The 21,221-nt window shown below is 34.7% G+C and overlaps 1 protein-coding gene across 1 annotated transcript; it reads right to left on the bottom strand.

The window, feature by feature from the left end:
- Positions 1 to 10,525: 10,525 nt before the first annotated feature.
- On the bottom strand, positions 10,526 to 11,605 carry LOC143594500 (uncharacterized). The gene is made up of 4 exons (XM_077073801.1): positions 11,486 to 11,605; positions 11,426 to 11,437; positions 10,844 to 11,350; positions 10,526 to 10,774 (listed from the first exon to the last, which is right to left on the bottom strand). The coding sequence occupies exons 1-4, from the start codon at positions 11,603 to 11,605 to the stop codon at positions 10,526 to 10,528; spliced, it is 888 nt and encodes a 295-aa protein (XP_076929916.1).
- Between the last annotated feature and the right edge of the window lie 9,616 nt (positions 11,606 to 21,221).

Raw genomic sequence — 21,221 nt, forward strand, 5'->3', positions numbered from 1 at the left:
TACATAAATATTACGTATTAGCAAGTCCCTAATTTTTCATAATTACAACGATACTCATATAAAAACAACAATTCAACGAACAAAGAAAGATTTATTTACAAGATCGGCTTGATCGTTCGCTGTCTGTGGCGGCGTCCCAAGGTGTAGTAGAAACAATTTGTTATGCCAGAGAGAGAGAGAGAGAGTTGTGGAAGAGGGCGATGGATTTTAGATAAGAGATGGAAGTGATGTCGAAGATGGCAGTTGTGTGTGAAGTTGGATAGCCACGTAGCAAGACGTGGACAGAGATCATGATGGGGTTGACACGTATTATGATGTACAAGTTTAGCTTCATATAGTACAGCCCATTATACAGAAAAAAGTTTAGATTGTAATATATCTTTCTATTCTAATAAGTAAAATAAATGTAGACATTTGTCATCTTTTGATTAATTCTCACAATTTTTTTCCATCCAAAATTAATATATATGTAATAGATCAATTATTATTCACTTTCCTTTTACAGTATATTTATATAATATCTATATATTTTTATAAATATAAATATTAACATATTATTTTACTTTATATTTCAAAATACCTGGTGAATTACAAAAATCAATAACAAATTATGTTTCTAGAATGAAAATTGTTTTAGGTTTGTTGTGAAACTTAAATGTGATTTTATAGGTCAAAAGTTGGTAAATAGATTGTTTGGTACAAGTTAACTACATTTATGTCAAAATTTGTTATGAGTCAAAAATGAAAATTTTGAGTATTTTTAAAAGTTTGAGAATGCAAACTAGATTTATTGTTAAATTTGTTATGGGTTCAAAGTTTTGGCTTGAAAATATTAAAAGTATGAAAGTTAGAATTTTATACATGATTCGGGTTTCAAAATTATTTTTAAGGGCATTTTTTGAAATAATCAAAAGGTTCTGGATTTGACAAATTGACTATTTTTCCTTCAACTATTAAAATTTTAGAAAATATTTATGTCAACATTAATTTTTTCTTCAATTGTGATCAGAACGTTGTATGGGAAGCATGTCATGCAAAACTATGCTCAAATAAAACAAAATATTCACAAAACTGAATGGGTTAGCATGTTAGTCGAGAAGCTCTCTGAAACTTATCAAAATCTTTTTCATGGTGTAGCTAAAATAAACATAGTTCTTGAAAAACATTTATCATTACAATTTAATGTTCTACTTTCCTTTGATGGGTGGTAAATTGAGAAATATATCAATAAAGTTAACGCTCCTTTAGGTTGAGTGGTTAGAACTACTATCGTATGAGATGTCTTATTTTCGAAATTGGTTCATAACCAAAATTATTTCAATTATACATATATGACACCGAGAATGAATTTTTCAATAGAAAGATGCATTCTCGGGTACATTTTTGCACGAGCGTTTTCTTTATTAAGTTCATTTAAAAAAATCATTTTGTAATATAAATAACATCAATTTATGTACATATAGTATAGATACAAGCGTAGATGTAATACATGTTTTTCATATACGCTATGTAATTATTTGTTTTACTTGTAATTTTATAATTTGAATTATTCCATGCATAACACGGGCTCTAAAACTAGTATAATAATATAGTTAATCCTCCCTTGATTTTGCAAATTGTTTGATAAATGATGGTGCGATTTTTCTGGAATTTAAATGTGGTTTCTTTTAATATATAATATATATAAAAAAAAACCCAAAAATCATATGTGTCGCGATATGGTCGCTCCCCCTTTTATGGAAGTCATCAGATTTCTTGATTTTTAAATGGAGGCCTCTCATTGATTTAACCCAAATTCATGGGTATGAGTCTTACCAAAACAAGATAGCTCTTAAACGGGTTATAACATCTCATTAAATTAAAAATTAATCTTACCAATTATTTGATATGAAAATCCTACAAAATAGGAATATACTAAAATTTAATATCCAATTTAAAAAGAAAAATATATTATTTATAATTAATAAACAATTTTTATAGTAAAAAACATAAGCGGGTCAGGGTCACCAAATCCAGATAGATTTTAAACGGGTTATAACATATCATTTATTTATGAAACCCTTTCATCATCAAACCCCAAATATATTATTAACTTTCTTACAATAAAGAAAATTAAAATCCAAAAAATAAATATTAAAAAACGAAAAATGTAAAACAATCATTCTCTCAAGTCATAAGATTACTTTATTTGTAAATGAAGGCTTCTCACGCATTTGACCCGAATTCACGGGTAAAGGTCTCACCAAACCCAGATAGCTCTTAAACGGGTTATAACATCTCATTATATTAAAAAATAATCTCATCAAATATTTGATATGAAAATCTTATAAAATAGGAATATACTAAAAATTAATATCCTATTTTATTAAAAAAAAAGATATTATTTATAATTAAAAACAATTTTATAATAAAAAAAATAAACGGGTAATGTGTATCCCCAAACCCAGATATCTTTTAACCGGATTATAACATATCATTTATTTGTGAAACCATTTCATCATCAAACCTAAAGTATATTAATTATTAACTTTCTTACAATAAATAAAATTAAAATTCAAATATATATATATAAATATTAAAAACAAATAATGTAAACAACCCCCGTAATACAGAGGATAAAATCTAGTACACTTATAAACACAAAAATATTGACAGAATTACCCTTGCTTATAATTAAAAAAATCAATCAATTTCTAAATAATTAGTAAAGTAGATGTTACCAACAATGTTGGTTATGTATTGCCACGATTTATTCCTATCATTTTTACACTAAACTTGTTTTGTATCGGATCCAACCTCGTGTCTTTATAGAATGCAAACTTCATTAAATTTTGGGAATATAAATTTTCAAGGGTGTAATAATTTTTAATTTTAGTACAATAAATTATCACAATTTGAAAATAACACTGTGACATTCTCCTAGCTTTAGGTTTTTGTAATGATGGTCTAATTGAATGTGTTTGCATGATTAGAGAGAAAAATTAGTGATTGAAAACTAAAAATAATATTAAACAAAAAAACATTTTATAATTTAAAATTTGATCAAAGTTTTATTTGCTCTAGAACACACTCAGATACAAACATAAAATAAATGTATAAAAAGTTGAATAAGCTAGGCTTTTGTCTTTTTAAGAGAGTGTGTTCAAATCACGCCGTTAATAAAAAAAATTGTAATTTAGGAGCAAAATTAGAGATTGGATGAGTTATTGTTAAAAATATGTAGTAAAATAAATTCTAACAATTTTACGAGACTCAGTTAATTAAAATATACATATCTTGATATTAGGATAGAATTAACTAAGCACACCCAACAACTAGAGGTGGGCAAATAAAACAGTTAATCGAATCGATCTGAAAACTGAACCGAAACCGAAGAGGTTTGAAACCGCTTATGTAGAAACCGGTTTGGAACCGATTGAATCCGTAGGTTCGGAACCAATTTGTATTTTCTCTCCACCAAAACCGGTTCAAACCGGTTAACCGAACCGAAACCGGCCAAATCCGGGCAAAAACTGGCCGGAACCCGAACCGAAACCTAACAAAACACGAACTGAAACCGATCGTAACATGGTAAGAAACCAGTTTCAACCCTAACCGAAACCGATCATAAATCGGTTTTGACTTTTGTTGAACAAACCAAACCGGTTTTAACCCAAACCGGTTTTGAGTTTTAAACCGGTTTGTGCACCTCTACTAACGACTAACAGACTCACTCAATTAGGCTACTCCGGTTGTGGAACAATAAAGTCGGGCATTATGACAAGGTGGCGCACCCTTAACGTCGACTACACCGCGTTGTGTCGTTAAAGGGTTGCCGTTATGGGTTGTTTGTTAACACTGTAACCAATGTTGCAAAAGTCGCTAGGCGGACCCTAGGCGGTCGACTAGGGAGTTGAGTGCACTTGGAGTACTTGGACATGGTATATATGAAGAATTTTTTTTTGGACATTATATATATGTCAAATGTAATTATTTTACTAATATTTATAACAAAATATGTAAATATCAATATAAATAGAAGAAATACACAATAAATTATTCTAAGAATTACTAATAATTAATTAAAAAAATAATAGTTGTTTTTTAATATTATAGAAATAAGAATTATGTTTTATTTTTTAAGTCAAAATCAGCACAAGTCCACTAACTAAATGTGATTATGGCTGAGGTTGACCATCTTTGATCGATTCTTAGTAACTAGGCGGAGTTAAAGAAACTCACTCGGTGACGTACCTTGTAGCGAGTAATCGGGGAGTACTCGGCCTTGTAAACCTACTTTTACAACATTAACTATAACGAGCATTAAACATGGAAAAGGTGGGGCCATCAAACTAAATAAATAAGGGAAAATCTCATAGAATAGTAACCAACTTTTAAAAGTGTTCCAATTAGGTCACTGATGCATTTCTTTCCCAAATCAGGTCACTAAATCTTCAAATCAAGTCTCACCGATTTTTTTGTGCGTCAAGAAAGAAATGGAGGATAAGATGTTGGGGTCGGAATTTGCAATATATGTAGTTAAATTTAAAGAATTTAAGAAAACGTTAATTATATTAAAATTTAAAAATAAATATAAAATTCACGTCGCCACTCAGCGTCAACTTAAAAAAAAAAGATAAAAAATTTATTATGTGAAACAAAAAAAAGGGCTAAAAAAACATGTTAAAATCTTTAATTTAATCAAACATGAAAGTTGAGTGACTTAATAGGAACATTTTTTAAAGTTAAATGACCTAATTGAAACACTTTTGAAAGTTAGTTACTATTCTATGAAGTTGCCCCAACTAATAACTAACAAACCTTTTTTTTTCTCTTTATATCCTTCGCTATCTAAAATTAGCTAGTTAGAGCTTGTTAACCTGACACTTTAGTTAACGGGTGAGTTAGTTAAAGCCTGCTACCTACGTGACAGTAACATGACACTTTAACTAACTCCTGCTTGTTAAACCACAACACATGCCTTATGGCGTTGAGTCTTGATCTTCGTACGAAGATGGGCAAATAGAAATCCTAATAACCAGATATTGGGAGTGTAAACCCAACGTGACTTATTGATGTTAGAATAAGTCTAGGTATTTATATGTATAACTGTTTAGATCTCCATCTTTTGACGTCACTAAACTTAAGTGTTCGGTTCCATATAATCATCAAACTACAGTTATCCAAATACAATAAGCATGATTTAATGTTTGGCAAAACATTTAATCATGGAAATACCAGCACTACCTCCAATTAATGTTTGGCAAAACATTTAATCATGGAAATACCAGCACTACCTCCAAAACTCTTAACAAATTTTGGAACTCTTTTCTTCGTTGATGTCACTACAAGAAAACTACACTTTTCACCAACGGAAGAAAAGCTCTCGAAAAACAACATCAGAAAATCACCAAGGAAATTCTTCACGATCTGTATTAATCTGATATGTTGTTGGTGAATTGTCGATGATATATGACAATCTACTAGCTATCAAAGGTCTGCAAGTGGTTCCCCCTTCATGTTTTTTTTTATATAAACCACCTCACACTTTGTTTTGTATACAAAAAATGTGGGTTTTCGTATCCATCACCCGCCCAAAAATGTTGGTTCATACTCGTTTAGTTATCGATTGTCGGTATTGGTTTTATGCTAATTAGAATGTTCGAATGGCATTGCAAATTTAAATACCGTTTATTCGTGTATCTATAAAACTTAAAAATATAAAATTAAAGAGCCCCCCCCCCTCCGTGTTGGGTATATTTGGATAGGGATTAAACCAGGGTGACCATTTCCTACTAGGTTTTGTTCCAAGAGGGACTTCATTTGATCTTGTAAAGATTATAAGCAATTTGATATAAACCGATTTGAGATGGTCAATCTTCCGATAGACTCATAGAGTGGGTTAGGCTCCGAGAACAAGAGAGAAAAAGAGAAGCCGAACTTGAGACAAATTTTATGATTATTATTATTATTATTGAACAGCAAGGCTAATATTAAACCAAAAAAAAGAGAGTATATGGCAACAGAAACTCAGCAAGAAGCTGAGAAACAAGTTCAAAGAGAACAAAAAAGCTAAACGAAAACACCTAGTACATCATTTCGTCCAAGGTAAACCAAACCAACCTCCACTCTCTTATAGAGGTCTTGGACCGTATAGAGAGCCACAATCTTTTATATCGCCCAATACTTTATGAAACAAAATAGCCTTGCCGTCAAAAATCTTTTTATTACGATTACACCATAAACTCCACAATGTAGCGAAGAAGATAATAATAATAAGCAATATCCTTTTCACCTTATTTGAACTCCAATCAGTCCCAAAAAACAAGATTGACTTGACATCCACAAAATTACTCGGGCTAGGAATTTTGACCCACCGAAAATGGACAACTCGCCAAAAGATGATCCGCGTCTTCATCCTCCATAGAACAAAAAGGGCAAAGCAAATCAGAAAATGTCATACCCCCATAGGCTAGGGCACTCTTGGTTGGAATTCTACCGTCGATTGCACGCCAAACAAAAATTTTTACCTTGGACAGGCCCAACAATCCCAAACAAAAGGATTAACTTGATACATATTGCCCTTTGATTGCTACAAATCAAGACGGGCCATTTTTACTTCGAACAAAGATTACACTACATAGGAAAACCAAAGACATAGTAATAGGACAAAATAAACAATAAGAAAACCTAATTATAATACAATAAGAAAACTAAATAAAAGATAAACTTAATTAATATGTTAAACTTAAATAATATTTATGATCGTATCAATTCTCCGCCCCTCCAAACGTTCTTGTCCTCAAGAACGGAAAGTTTTTCTCATGGTGGTCTCCATTCAATTCGGACTACCTCAAGCGGGGCGGTCTCGACCACTCGCCGTGGCATCTGCCATTCGCGTCTTTCGGTTGCGTTTGCTAACGGGTTCATTAGTTTTTCTATAGATATCGATTTCATGACTTGATTCAACCAAGATGTAACCACGTATGGTAGTGCTTTTAGCACCAATTCAAGTGTGTGTGTTGTTGTCCATTTAGAACCTGGTTTAAGGATGATCGCAAAAGCTGATTGTGTGGGTTTTTTGGATGCTTTTGAATTAAGTGATGGTGTGAATAGAGCTACTAAGGTTACTTTTGGTAGTGAGTTTGAAAAAACAATTGTTTTGGGGTCGGATGGTAGTGAGTAGATAGGATATGTGGCCATAAGGAATTAATTGAGCTTTGGGAATGGCACAGAATCTGAAGTGGTTACTGGCGGTGATGGTGGTGCCACGATTAGGGGTTTTAAGGATGGTTTTGGGTTAATTAGGTGTCGGAAATTTTGGCGAGGGCGGTGGTAAGGTTAGTGATGATTTGGTTCATGGTGGTAGTGAAGGAGTCAAACTGAAACTTGGCTAAGGCAGCTTGGTGGACGGCGATTGATTTTTGCTGAATCAATAACTGATTGATTTTATTGACCATTTCCATTATGTAGTCTTCACACAATGAAGGAGGCATGGGGACGATAAATGAAATTGATATAGCCCACTTCGAGATGGGCAATCTCCTATCGATCTGTAGAGTGGGTAGGCTCCAAGAACAAGAGAAAAGAAGAGAAACCGAACTTGAGACAAATTTTATGATTATTTTTCTTATACTTTTTCTCAAACAAAGATTACAATATATATGAAAACCAAAGACATAATAATAGGAAAAAATAAACAATAACAAACCTAGTTATAATAAAATAAGAAAATTAAATAAAAGATAAACTTAATTAATATATTAAACTTAAATAATATTTATGATATGATCGTATCACAATTCCAGTTATTTCTTTTAAGTTAATATGCACTCATACATTATTATGTTAATAATTTGTTTGCTTACGGACTGCATTTGGATGATGTTTTCTTTTGAGCATATTTCAGATTACTAAATTAGGAAGATATTGAGTGTTTTTCCCTAAGAGTTGGATGCAGACACGCAGTCATTGTGCTCATTGTCGATTGTGGAAGTTTACCTATAGCTTGGAGAAGATAGACTTATAGGCAGATATGAATCGGTCAGATCTGACCAAACCAGACATCCTCCTCTTTCTTATTCAGCATCAATCACATGTTGACCGATTCAGACCTAATTTTACTGATACAATTTTTTTTGACCAAACAATCTAAACTTTTACCGAATTAGATGTTCATCTCTTAATGGTGCAATTCAAAGAGAAAATGATTGTTTTAGTCCCTGTGGTTTTTAGACGGAGTCACTTTGCGTCCCTAATACAAAATTTGAACCATTTACATCCCCGTTTTTAAAAGTTGAACCATTTACGTCCCTCAATCTAACATCCGTTAGTTTTTCCATCCAAATATGCAGGCATTTACTTTTTTACCCCTGCTTGATTATAACAAGTTATAGCAGCTCTCATAGGTATACGAACAATATTGGAGCCCTAGGTATACGAACACGATTGGGAGGGAGTCGGAGGTATAACGCGATTGGGAGGGAGCCGGAGGTATAACGCGATTGTAGGGAGCCCTAGGTAATTCTCGTCATCTTCTTCCATCTTGGTAATATGGAACCCTATTGACTGAGTCTTCTTCTTCCTCTTCGATTAGATTGGAGCCCTTGGTAACTATCATCTTTTATTGGAGCCAAAATGTCTCAGTTATCCTCCTCTTCTTCGGCGAAATCAAGGTCACATGGTGTTGGTGCATCAGATTTGTTTTGCTCATGTGGTTCAGGTACGTGCTATCGTACATCTCGGGCGGATGCTAACCCTGACCGACGATTCTTGTGCTGTGTAAGTATTTCAAATGCCCAGTTTGTTTTTAATTTTGAATTAGTTTGTTGAAAAAACTCACTGTTATTTAAGGAAAAACATTTAAATCATTTTGTTTTAGTTTAATTTTGAATGAAATAAGTTGTTATTGACCTTAACTGTGAATAAAATCGGTTGATTTTTAGCTCTTTTGAATGATATCAGTTGGTATGAAGTTAATTGTGAAAAAAACTAGTTTATTAGGGTTAGGTTTGTTGATTATTGTTGTTCATTATAGAAGGGTTCTTATGGATGGTTAAGGTGGGCAGATACTCCTACTTGTCCCGGCTGTGAAAGGATTCCTGCTTTGGTGAGGAGTATGAACAAGAAAGATATACAAGAAACAAAGCGAAGGAAGTCACCAAATTGAAGATTGCTTTAGGAATTAGTTGGATGTTTTTCCTTGTTTACGTTTGTACTTTTTGAGTTCTTGTGTTGTTTTTAGTTGTACTTTGTAAGCATGTAATGGTTGAATTGAATTGCTAATGGTATTTGTTTATGTTCAATCTATTTACATGTTGTATTTTATGTTACATAGCATTGTTACAACCATCAAGAAGTTGTTAAAGGTCATATGGAAGCGGGCCAAGTACAAGAAATTGTGGGTAAGGTTGACCAAGAAGAGGGTCATGTAGGTAAGGTTAACAAGGAAGCGGGTCATGTGGGTGAGGTCGGAAGTAAAGTTTATCAATTGCAAGAACATGACTAGTGGCCTTTGTAGTGCAAGATGACGAAGTATTCAAAGCTAACGAAGAATATGAGTTGGAGCCGGAGCGTGATTATGATCTTGAGGTATTGAAAACTGCTTGGGATTATACAATGGAGCCGGATGTTGATTATTACCATGATCCATATGAAGGCGAGCATAATTCGGACTCAGAATGGTCAAATGATGATTGTCACTGGAAATAGGGAGTGCACTTAATTTGTGTTATGTATTTTCTTTAGAATGTGCCTCTGTTTTAATGTTGAGTCCAATAAACTAGACCATGTTTAACGTTATGTTGTGTTATGTATTTCTTTGTTTTAATGTTTCAGTTGAATAAATTTGTTTCTCTATGTTTCGTTTATTCCATTCATATAAACTAACACATTATAAATTTGTTCGGGGCATGCACATAAGTGCTACAAATTTGTTTAACCAAGTTAATACCATTACACATAATAAAGTCAATATCATCACACATAACCAAGTCTAAAACTAAAGGTCAAACCCAAAACACCAAAAAGTCTGCCATCACACATAACCAAGTCCAGAATAAAAGTCAAACCCAAAACACTAAAAAGTCAATAACTTCACATAAACCATAACAATAAAAAGTCAAGAACATCACCCACGTTGTGCACTTGTAGTTGTCGTCCCATCATTACCGGTGCAAGTTTTACGATTATGGCCAAAACCACCACAATTTCCGCATTTACTGTGCCTCCTTTTCTTGTCATTCTTCCTCCCTTAGAAACACTTTCTCAACCTCTTCTACTCTTTTTGTCATTTTATTCTCAGCAACTCTTTTTGTCCTCTCATCCCATGACTTATTCCTCTTTTTCTTTGGCTTCCCAATCTATGCAAAAGACACAATAAAATGTTGAATTAATACTTTAGTTATTGAACATGTTTTTTCAATTGTAATATTATATATAACATAATATATTTATTTAGTTATTGAAGCTCGAGCTCGATAAGAAAAGCTCGGGCTCATTTTGTTACCTGCTTATGATGTTTTGGTGGAATCAGTGTTGTTGGAACTCATGAAGTCATCCAATAATCTTCACTAGGGATTGGAATTATTTGGTTATCATACATCATTTTCCAAGTATCTAACCAATAAGCTTCAGAAACCCATTGCTCAGGTATGCCAACATTCATATTATTTATAGCCATGTCATTTATAGTTGCCACTGCATGTTTACACAGTATCCCTGTCAAATCCCACTTCCTGCAAGTGCATGTTTTGTATTTCACGTTCACCACGCATTGAAACCTTATATTGTTCACCTATCAATATAAAAAGAAATGTTAGAATAAAAAAATAAGAATAGTGAATGGCCTGTAATAATATTTTACCTCGTAATTATCAGCATCCACCATAAGAACAGTCAATTGTGATGCCTCGGTCTTGATTTCTTCAAATGCTTTTGTAGCATTTGGTGTTAAAGGGCCTGCAGCCTTTGAAATCATCTTTCTCACATTAATAATCCTCTTTGTCATGTACTCTCTGATATACTCCAAGCATGTGATCACAGGCTTGTCCCTTGCTCCAACCAATTGCTTGTTAAAACTCTCACACATATTGTTCAATTGCATATCACACTTTGCCCTACCTGAATAACGTGCTTTTGACCATGCTTTAGCGGGAATCTGGTTGACCCAATCATATAATGTAGCATCTGCTTCCTTTTTTTCCTCCATAGCTTTCAAATAGTAAGGGATGAAAGTGACACCAGCTACTTTTAAGAACATGTTTTTGAACACATCTCCACGCCATTGCTTCTTCATGTTCTCAATGATGTGTCTAACGCAAAATCGATGCTCAGCTCCAGGAAACACTTTTTCTAATGCTTGAATTAAGCCCTAAAACAGCAAATAACAACAACATCAACATTAACAACATTTACAGCATTAACAACAACACAACCTAAAAAAAACAGCATTTGCAGCCTGAAAACAGCAATAACAGCATAAAAACAGCATTAGCAGCAACAATACAGCATTAACAGCAAGAATAATGCATAAAAACAGCATTAATAGCAATACAGCATTAAAATACAACATTAGCAGCATAAAAAACAGCATTAGCAGCAACAAAATAGCATTAACAGCAACCATACAGCATTAGCAGCAACAAAAACAACATTAACAGCAACAATAATGCATTAACAGCAACAAAAAAACATAAAATACAACATTAACATATTAGAGAGCACAAAATACAACTAAAGAGCATGGACAGAATTACCTTTTGACGATCACTAATAAAAGTGAAGTTTACATCGATGGGCAAATCAAGGGTATCTCTAAGGCACTCTAAGAACCATGCCCATGAGTACATAGTTTCACTTTCCACGAGTGCAAAAGAAACTGGATAAATACACTTGTTAGCATCAATACTTACTGAAGTTAAGATTTGACCTGGAAATGGGCCTTTCATAAAACACCCATCTAGCCCTAAAATTTCTCTTCCCAACATTTGAAAACCTCTCTTTGTAGGATCATAACATACATAAACTCTCCAGAATTGCCTAGTAGGACTGTTAGGGTCATGGCATGGTTCAACATCTACTTTGACATGACTACCAGGGTTGGCTTTTACCAGTTGTTCAAGGTAGGCTCTTAGCATACTGTACTATTGTATAAAATCAGCATCCTTTTTATCATTAGCAAACTTCTTTGCTCTTCTCACTTTCACTTCCGAAACGTGGATCTGCTGCTTCTTCTGGATTTTATCTTAAAGTGATTTCACGGGGATTGTAGGATTGGTTTCAATTTCTGACTCTATCTCCCTGGCTATAGTGCCCATAGTGTATAAACTAACAACCCTAGTTTGGAGACATTGATGTTGGTGGGAGATGTCTTCACACACCACTGATATAATGCTAAATATATATAAATCCCTTGTATATTTTCATTAATATTTTATTTGTTTTTGTTTGGTTTTTATTAGAATTTGCATATTACTAACACATTTGAATAAGGTAGGTTCTGGGACTTGTTCATGGTTAAAAAGGGCGAAAAACAAGCTAAAACAAGCAAAACCGGTGAACCAGAGCATCAGAAATGAACCGGACCACATCAGAATTGAACCGGACAGCATACGTAAACAAACCGGACTGGTCAGCCACCCCTAGCCCGCGGCGCCGCGTGACCGGGAAGCAAAATCCCACCGCGCGGCGCTCTGGGCACCCAATTTCTCGAATTTTCTTCGTTTTTTATCAGTTTTGGGCCCAGAAAACCTATTTAAACACCCCTAAACTTAATCCTGAGCATACCCTGCGAACCAGAGCCGAATTTGGAGTTTCCTGGATCTTAGATTGCAATATTTGGCGGGTTTGAAGGCAAGAAAATAGGTTTTATAACCTATTTTCTTCCGTTTACATTATTTTTCACCATGATTTCCTTTAAGTTTGTCTTGTTTGATTTTATAATGATAGGCTAAACATTATAGACTGCCTAGGCTTATGATGAACCTACTTTTGTTGGGCTTTAACAAGATTATCAAAGTCATAAAAACCCAATTTTTATGAAAACGCAGCGGGAAATAGTTTTAAATCTTGTTAGTTTGATATGTATAAAACCTATTTTACACATGCAAAACCCAATCCCGGATCCAAATACCAAATACATACTATCAAACACATGCATGTCACTAAAAGTCCATGCATGTAAGGATACCTTTCAAGAAAATCAAATCCGGGTGAAGGAGAGGATGGTTGGAAGACAAGAACTTCAAAGGGAAGGTCCTCAAGCTTGCATACCCCAAGCCTCCGACAATACACCTTGATTAGCTAGGATTTACACGTGAAATTTCTTCTCCTTATTCCTTTCTTGTTTGGCCGATAATCAAAGAAGAGAGGAAGAGATGAAAAATCCTCTTGTGACTTGTGTGTTGTGTTGTAGGTTGGAGAGAAAATGAGAGAAAGAAAGAATAAAATCTTTCAAAAAACATCACCACCCAAGTCCACCAATGGAACTCATTGCATGCCTCCACTAACTCTAGTATAATAATAAAATAATAAGAAGAAGGAGAGAGGGGGGGGGGGGGTGGCGGCCCTATTCCTTTTCTTGTTATTATTTTTATCAATTTTTATAACAATCAATTTATATGTTTATAAATTATGTTATAAAACTTGTAGGTGACATGCTTGGTAATTTGGTTTACATATTGTTATTTAACCAACTTAAATAACATTATGTAAAGTTCTCTCAAAATATAAATCATCCATATGATTTATTTACTACACAAGTATATTGTATTTAGAAAACCCTTTTTCTAAATAACTCAAGTGTTAATATTCATTTGTTATGATCATATCATAAATAAACAAATATTATTGGTGTTTGTCTAGCCTGTTATTGGGTATGACCCGACTTGGATCATGACATACTAGCCACATCAATTATAATATGTGTCTTGGGCATATCGAGTCCAACAATCTCCCACTTGCACAAGATACATAGAAGATTGATGCAAGTAGCAAATACCACCTAACTACGGTTTACTACCCCTAATACGCATGATGAAGTGCCATTCAATAACATCATCCCCTTCAAGTCCCTTACTTGAAATGATTTAGGTACATCTATCATTTATCTTTTTGCCACAGATGTCATGTTAAATCCAGAGACACATAGTGATCATTCTCTGTTGATTTAACTTTCAGGCCTTAGACATCTCACTCTCAACGAATAAGAGGGTCAAACCCCCTCTTGACTACATACGTCTCTCACAATCACCTTGTACCAGACCTGATCTTAGCCTTATATACTGTCATGTTTCAGAGCAGCGAAGAACTAAGTTAAAGCATAATATTCAGTGAATATCAAGACCCAATATGTATCTCAAGCCAGAGGATACTATGATTTCGCCTTTACTCAAATTTACTTATGATCAATCACAAGGATTCTATGTAGTAACATTTGAGAGCGGGCTAGTCCAATATATATAACCCATAAATATCTATGAACCTTGGCAGCAACCCTTTCTCTATATTCATATCCCATGAATATCCACCAATCCAAGTTCATAATAGTCTTACCTTCATATTTGTTCCCACAAATATGAGCGACTACGGACATTTAGAATAAGTAACTTATTCATGGATTTAAACATGCTAAAATGGTACATAACTCAAAATTTCATAATCATAAACCATAATCATATGAATGAGTCAAAATAACATTTGTTCCGATATCCAAATACAAAATTCGATCATATCCAATCACTAGAATATCGAAGTCCTAAGGCACAAATATGACCCTCATGCTTTGGCCTTTCAAGGAGCTTCGTGAGTGGATCCACAATGTTTTGATCGGTGTGAACTTTGCGAATACATATCTTTCCCTTTTCAACTTCATCCCTTATGTAGTTGAACCTCCGCTCAATGTGCCTCATCTTTTGATGTGCACGAGGTTCCTTGATTTGAGCAATCGCACCCTCTTTGTCACAAAAGATCTCTAGAGGGTCTTGAATGGTACGAACTACCCCTAGGTCGGCAATGAATTTTCTAATCCACGCAGCTTCTTGAGCTGCCAATGAGGCGGCGATGTATTCCGATTCTGTGGTGGATAATGCTACCACGTCTTGCTTTGAGCTCTTCCAAGAGATTGCCCCACCATTCATAACAAAAACATATCCTGATTGTGATCTAGAATAATCTCGATCGGTTTGGAAACTCGCATCCGTGTAACCCTTTACAACGAGTTCATCCTCACCCGAACCATATATTAGAAACATATCCTTAGTCCTTCTAAGTTATTTCAATATACTCTTAACCCCCATCCAATGGCTACTTCCCGGATTATGTTGGAATCTACTTGTCATGCTTAAAGCGCATGATACATCCGGTCTAGTGCATACCATTGCATACATGATGGATCCAATAGCTGATGCGTATGGGATCCCATTCATTTTATCTTGCTCTTCCTTCGAGCTTGGACATTGAGACACACTCAATATCATTCCTCTTTGAATCGGTTCCAAACCTTTCTTAGAGTTCTCCATCTTGAACCTCTTCAAGATTTTGTCAATGTATGCACTTTGGTTTAAACCTATCAACCGCCTTGATCTATCCCTATAGATCTTTATTCCCAAAATATAGGCGGCTTCACCAAGATCCTTGATAGAAAAACAACTTCCAAGCCATTCTTTTTCCCCTTCCATGGTTGGAATGTCATTCCAAAATAGTAGTATATCATCAACATACAATACTAAGAAGGTAATGATACTCACAAGCTTCATCACCATTCTTGATGAATCCAAATTTTTTAACTTCTTCATCAAAACGGTGATTCCAACTTCTAGATGCTTGTTTCAATCCATAGATTGATTTCTTTAACTTGCATACTTTGTTAGGATGTTGTGGATCGCTAAAACCTTCGAGTTGAACCATATAGACATCTTCCTCAATATGCCCATTTAGGAAAGCAGTTTTGACATCCATTTGCCATATCTCATAGTCATAATGTGCGGCTATGGCAAACAATATCCTAATAGACTTTAGCATTGTTACGGGAGAAAAAGTTTCATCATAGTCAACCCCTTGAGTTTGAGTGAAACCTTTTGCTACAAGTCTAACTTTATAAGTATCCAAGTTTCCATGCATATCGGTTTTCTTCTTGAAAACCCACTTACTTCCAACCGGTTTGGAATTAAGAGGTGGTACAACCAAATCCCATACTTGGTTGTCATGCATGGATTGCATCTCTACGTTCATGGCTTCAAGCCATTTGTCACAATCGGATTGTGACATTGCATCACGGTATGTGGTGGGTTCATCCGAATCTACCACATAGCATCCATCCATGAAAAATCCATATCTTTCGGGTGGATGACTAATTCTACCGGATTTACGAACGTTTTGTGTGTTTTGATCAACCACTTGATCATTATTAACAACCTCTTGTTGATTGCTAGTATCAACCAAATGTGTATCGTCTTGTGGTTCTCGATCCTCCTCGAGTTCCATCGTTGTACTAGTACCTTCCATAAGGAACTTAGTTTCCATGAACTCGGCCTTTCGAGCAAACCTTTTGCTCAGTTGGGTTGTAGAAATAATATCCCATGGAGTCCTTGGGATATCCTACAAAGATACACTTAGTGGATCTATTTTCAAGTTTGTTTTGGGTGTTGTTCTTGACATAAGCCTCACAACCCCATACCTTTAAATATGACAATGATGGAACCCTTCCATTCCATATTTCATAAGGTGTTTTGTCCACTTTCTTGGTTGGGGCCATATTTAGAATACGGGCCGGGGAGAGCAAAGCGAAACCCCAAAATGATAGAGGTAATGTGCTTCTAGCCATCATAGATCGAACCATATCCAATAGAGTTCGATTCCTCCTTTCGGACACACCATTATGTTGTGGTGTTTCGGGTGGAGTAAGTTGTGAGATGATCCCACAACTCCTAAGATGATATCGGAAAGCATCACTTAGGTATTCACCTCCTCTATCCGAACGAAATACTTTGATGGTTTTATCGAGTTGATTTTGTACTTCATTTTGGAAGACTTTGAACATTTCAAAGGCTTCATCTTTGTGTCTTAACAAGTACACATACCCATAATAATTATAATCGTCGATAAAAGTAATGAAGTATCTTTCACCGTTCCTTGTCATTGCCTTAAAGGGACCACATACATCCGAATGTATGATACCCAATAAGTCTTTTTCCCCTTCGTTTGTTCCACTAAAGGGGTCCTCGGTCATCTTTCTAAGTAAACAAGACTCACACTTATCAAATGAATCATCTTCACTTGATTCCAAAAGACCATTCTTTTGAAGTGTATGTAAGCGGTCTTTGTTTATGTGACCAAGGCGACAATGCCAAAGATAAGTCTTACTCAAATCCATTTTGAGTTTCTTGGTGCTTGATTGGTACAACATGTTATCAAAGGATGTGTTATCATGAACTAATTCATAAATGCCATTAGACGGCATTGCTTTAAAATAAAAGACATCATTCATGAAAACATAAATACCATTGTCCACAAACATTAAATCAAAACCACATTGTCTTAATAAAGAAACGGAGATAATGTTCCTAGTCAAATTAGAAGCTTACAAAACATCTTTCGAAATAACTTCCAAACCATTTGGAAGCTTCAATGTGTAGTCTCCTCGGGGTTCGACAACAACCTTTGCTCCGAGCCCATGAAGAGACTAATATCTCCTTTCTTGAATCCTTTATTTCCCTTGAACTCCTGCAATGAATTGCAAATATGGGTTCCACATCCGGTATCCAATACCCATGTGTTAGAGGAAATAAGATTAAGATGAATATGAATCATGAAAGTTGTACCCGAGGTTTACCCCACATCCCTCTTAGCTTTCAACTCTTTGAGACGGGTTAGACAATTCCTCATCCAATGCCCAATCTCCCCACATCCAAATCATGGATCCTCTGAGCTAACCTTTAGCTTCTTTGGTTTGGGTGGTTCCACTTTAGCCTTTCCCTTAAACTTGCCCTTGACTTGTCCCTTACCTTTGGCAACCTTTGCCTTGGGTTCCGGGTGATGCCTTTTCTTATAGCCTCCCTCATTGATCGTGAGAACGGGTAAAACCTTTTTACCCATTCCCGTCTCGGCCATTTTATGCATTGCATGAAGCTCACAAATGCTCTTGTCTCATCCATTCATATTATAATTCATAACAAATGTCTTAAACCTTTTAGTTAAGCCATTTAGGATCAAATCCGTGGCTAACTCGTTTGAGATGCGACAATTAAGGTGATCGAGACGATCAATGTGGCTTTTCATCTTAAGTACATAAGATGAGACCGATTGGGTTTCCTCCATACGACATGCATGAAGTGCTCGAACCGTTTCGAAGCGTTCCACCCTAGCTTGTGTAAGGAACATTTCCTTAAGTTGGCTGATCATGTCGTATGCCCCATGAAGTTCAAAATTCTTTTGAATCTCGGGAATCATAGTTCCCAACATGAGGCAAGAAACTTACACCGAATCCTCATTGTGCTTTACCTAATTGTCATGGTTTTCGGCATCATCAATGCTAGGTTCATCGGGAATAGGCTCGTCTATTACATAGTATTTCTTTTCTTGCTTGAGAATGATTCTCAAGTTTCAATACCAATCCATAAAGTTGGTATATTTTAGACGATTCTTGTCAAGAATGGATCTTAGTGATAGGTTGTTAACGGGTGGAATAATAACGTTAGGTGGATTGTTGTTGTGGCCATCTACAAATATAACAAAGTGATAAGGGATCGGTTAAGCATCTCATGCTTAGTTGGCATGTTTAATCCCATCAACACCATTGTACGCCATGCGTCGGTGACCCTATTCACATGGTTTCCAATTTAAGTCGTCCTACTTACACACACGTGTGAGTTTGCACATACAAGTGGTTAGGTGACCTTTATCCCACAAATATGGCAAGCCCACCTCAAACTCACAAGTTTCCTCTAATGTAGTTAGGTGACCTTTATCTCACACCTAGTTCCCAAGTGATTCGAGTGTCATATAAAAGGATGGTGTTCAACTTATTTTATAAAAGGAATTTTTAGTTTTCTAAATTCTAGATTGGAAAACCTTTTATGTACCTTTCATTTGCATGCATTCAAATGTATGGTACTTAGTTGAAAAACCCATTTTCAAAGTTCCTATTAATAAAACCCATTTTATTATGAAATTATTAGCCTTTAATAAAACCAATTTTTATTACCTAACGATTTCTAAGGAACCAATTTTATGCTAGTTGTTGATTTAAGTTGTTAGCAAACCACATTGCAATAACATACAAACAAAAGTAAATCAATCATGCAAGCATAAAACATACACAACCACAAGTTCATAAACATAGCCTCCTAATGTTGACCACACTTGTTGACCAAAGACAAGTGTGTCAAAAGGTCTCTCTTAAGGGACTCAAAAGGACATGTGCTTGTGTCGGTGAACTCTCATTTGATCCCGCATCCAAATGCTTCAAGTGTTCACCCCCGTGTTGTGGTCTCCTTCATTTTATTTGGGCCTCCTTCCTTGCATCTTCTTTTACAAAAATATATCCTAATACATTTTTCTCTAGTAAAAGAAATGCATTTAATCTACTTATTATTACAAAAGAATTGAAATAAATAAATAGATTACAAACCCAAATAAATATTTCAACCATATTGAATGAACAAACAACCATTTTAATGAATAAACATTTAACACAATCATTCAACCAAACACAAGGCCATGGCTAGGTTATTAACATCCAATACATATACATATATGCAATAATATAAGACCCAAAATGGTTCCCCTTTACCCTTTGAAAATTTCGACCAAAACAAACAGAAACCGAAAATTCTGGGTTTTGTCCAAACAACACAATTAATCATCCAAATGATTTGGTTTTTCAAGATTACCACATGCATGTAAAGTATAACCTTGAAAAACCATGGGGTAACAAAAACCCCCAAAATTTTCGGCCATATGGTAAAACCCCACCATAAACCCAAAAATTTTTGGGTCTAATGAAGCATGCATCAGTATAAGCGGCTCTCTGATACCATTGTTGGGCTTTAACAAGATTATCAAAGTCATAAAAACCCAATTTTTATGAAAATGCAGCGGAAATACTTTTAAATCTTGTTAGTTTGATATGCATAAAACCTATTTTACACATGCAAAACCCAATCCTGGATCCAAATACGAAATTTATACTATCAAACACATGCATGTCACTAAAAGTCCATGCATGTAAGGATACCTTTCAAGGGAATCAAATCCAGGTGAAGGAGAGGATGGTTGGAAGGCAAGAACTTCAAAGGGAAGGTCCTCAAGCTTGCATACCCCAAGCCTCCGACAATACACCTTGATTAGCTAGGATTTACACTTGAAATTTCTTTTCCTTGTTCCTTTCTTGTTTGGCCAAAAATCAAAAAAGAGAGGAAGAGAGGAAAAATCCTCTTGTGACTTGTGTGTTGTGTTGTAGGTTGGAGAGAAAATGAGAGAAAGAAAGAATAAAATATTTCAAAAAACATCACCACCCAAGTCCACCAATGGAACTAATTGCATGCCTCCACTAACTCTAGTATAATAATAAAATAAGAAGGAGAAGGAGAGGGGGGGGGGGACGCCCCCTTCCTTTTCTTGTTATTATTTTTATCAATTTTTATAACAATCAATTTATATGTTTATAAATTATGTTATAAAACTTGTAGGTGATATGCTTGGTAATTTGGTTTAAATATTCTTATTTAACCAACTTAAATAACACTATGTAAAGTTCTCTCAAAATATAAATCATCCATATGATTTATTTACTACACAAGTACATTGTATTTAGAAACTCTTTTTCTAAATAAATCAAGTGTTAATAGTCATTTGTTATGATCATATCATATATAAACAAATATTATTGGTGTTTGTCTAGCTTGTTATTGGGTATGACCCGACTTGGGTCATGACATAATAGCCACATCAATTATAATATGTGTCTTGGGCATATCGAGTCCAACAACTTTGACGTGGTGTTTTGATTTGGGATTATTTATCGTTTTGGTTTTATGATTTAGTAATGGTTTAATCATATTAAATTGATGCATATGGATATTTAGGATTGTTTAATTGATTGTTATTATTCCAAGTTGCCTTGATTATTGTTTGTCATTATGATAGGTTGCTATTAGGTCATCTACTTTGTGTTTTTGACTATTTTATGATTTTTATGCATTAAGATCATAGGAATAATAATTATTAATTAATTACACCTAAGT

The sequence above is a fragment of the Bidens hawaiensis genome, unplaced genomic scaffold (assembly GCF_021521415.1).
Source record: "Bidens hawaiensis isolate Kalapana, Puna unplaced genomic scaffold, B.hawaiensis_p1.1 tig00001692_1, whole genome shotgun sequence".
NCBI lineage: Eukaryota > Viridiplantae > Streptophyta > Magnoliopsida > Asterales > Asteraceae > Bidens > Bidens hawaiensis.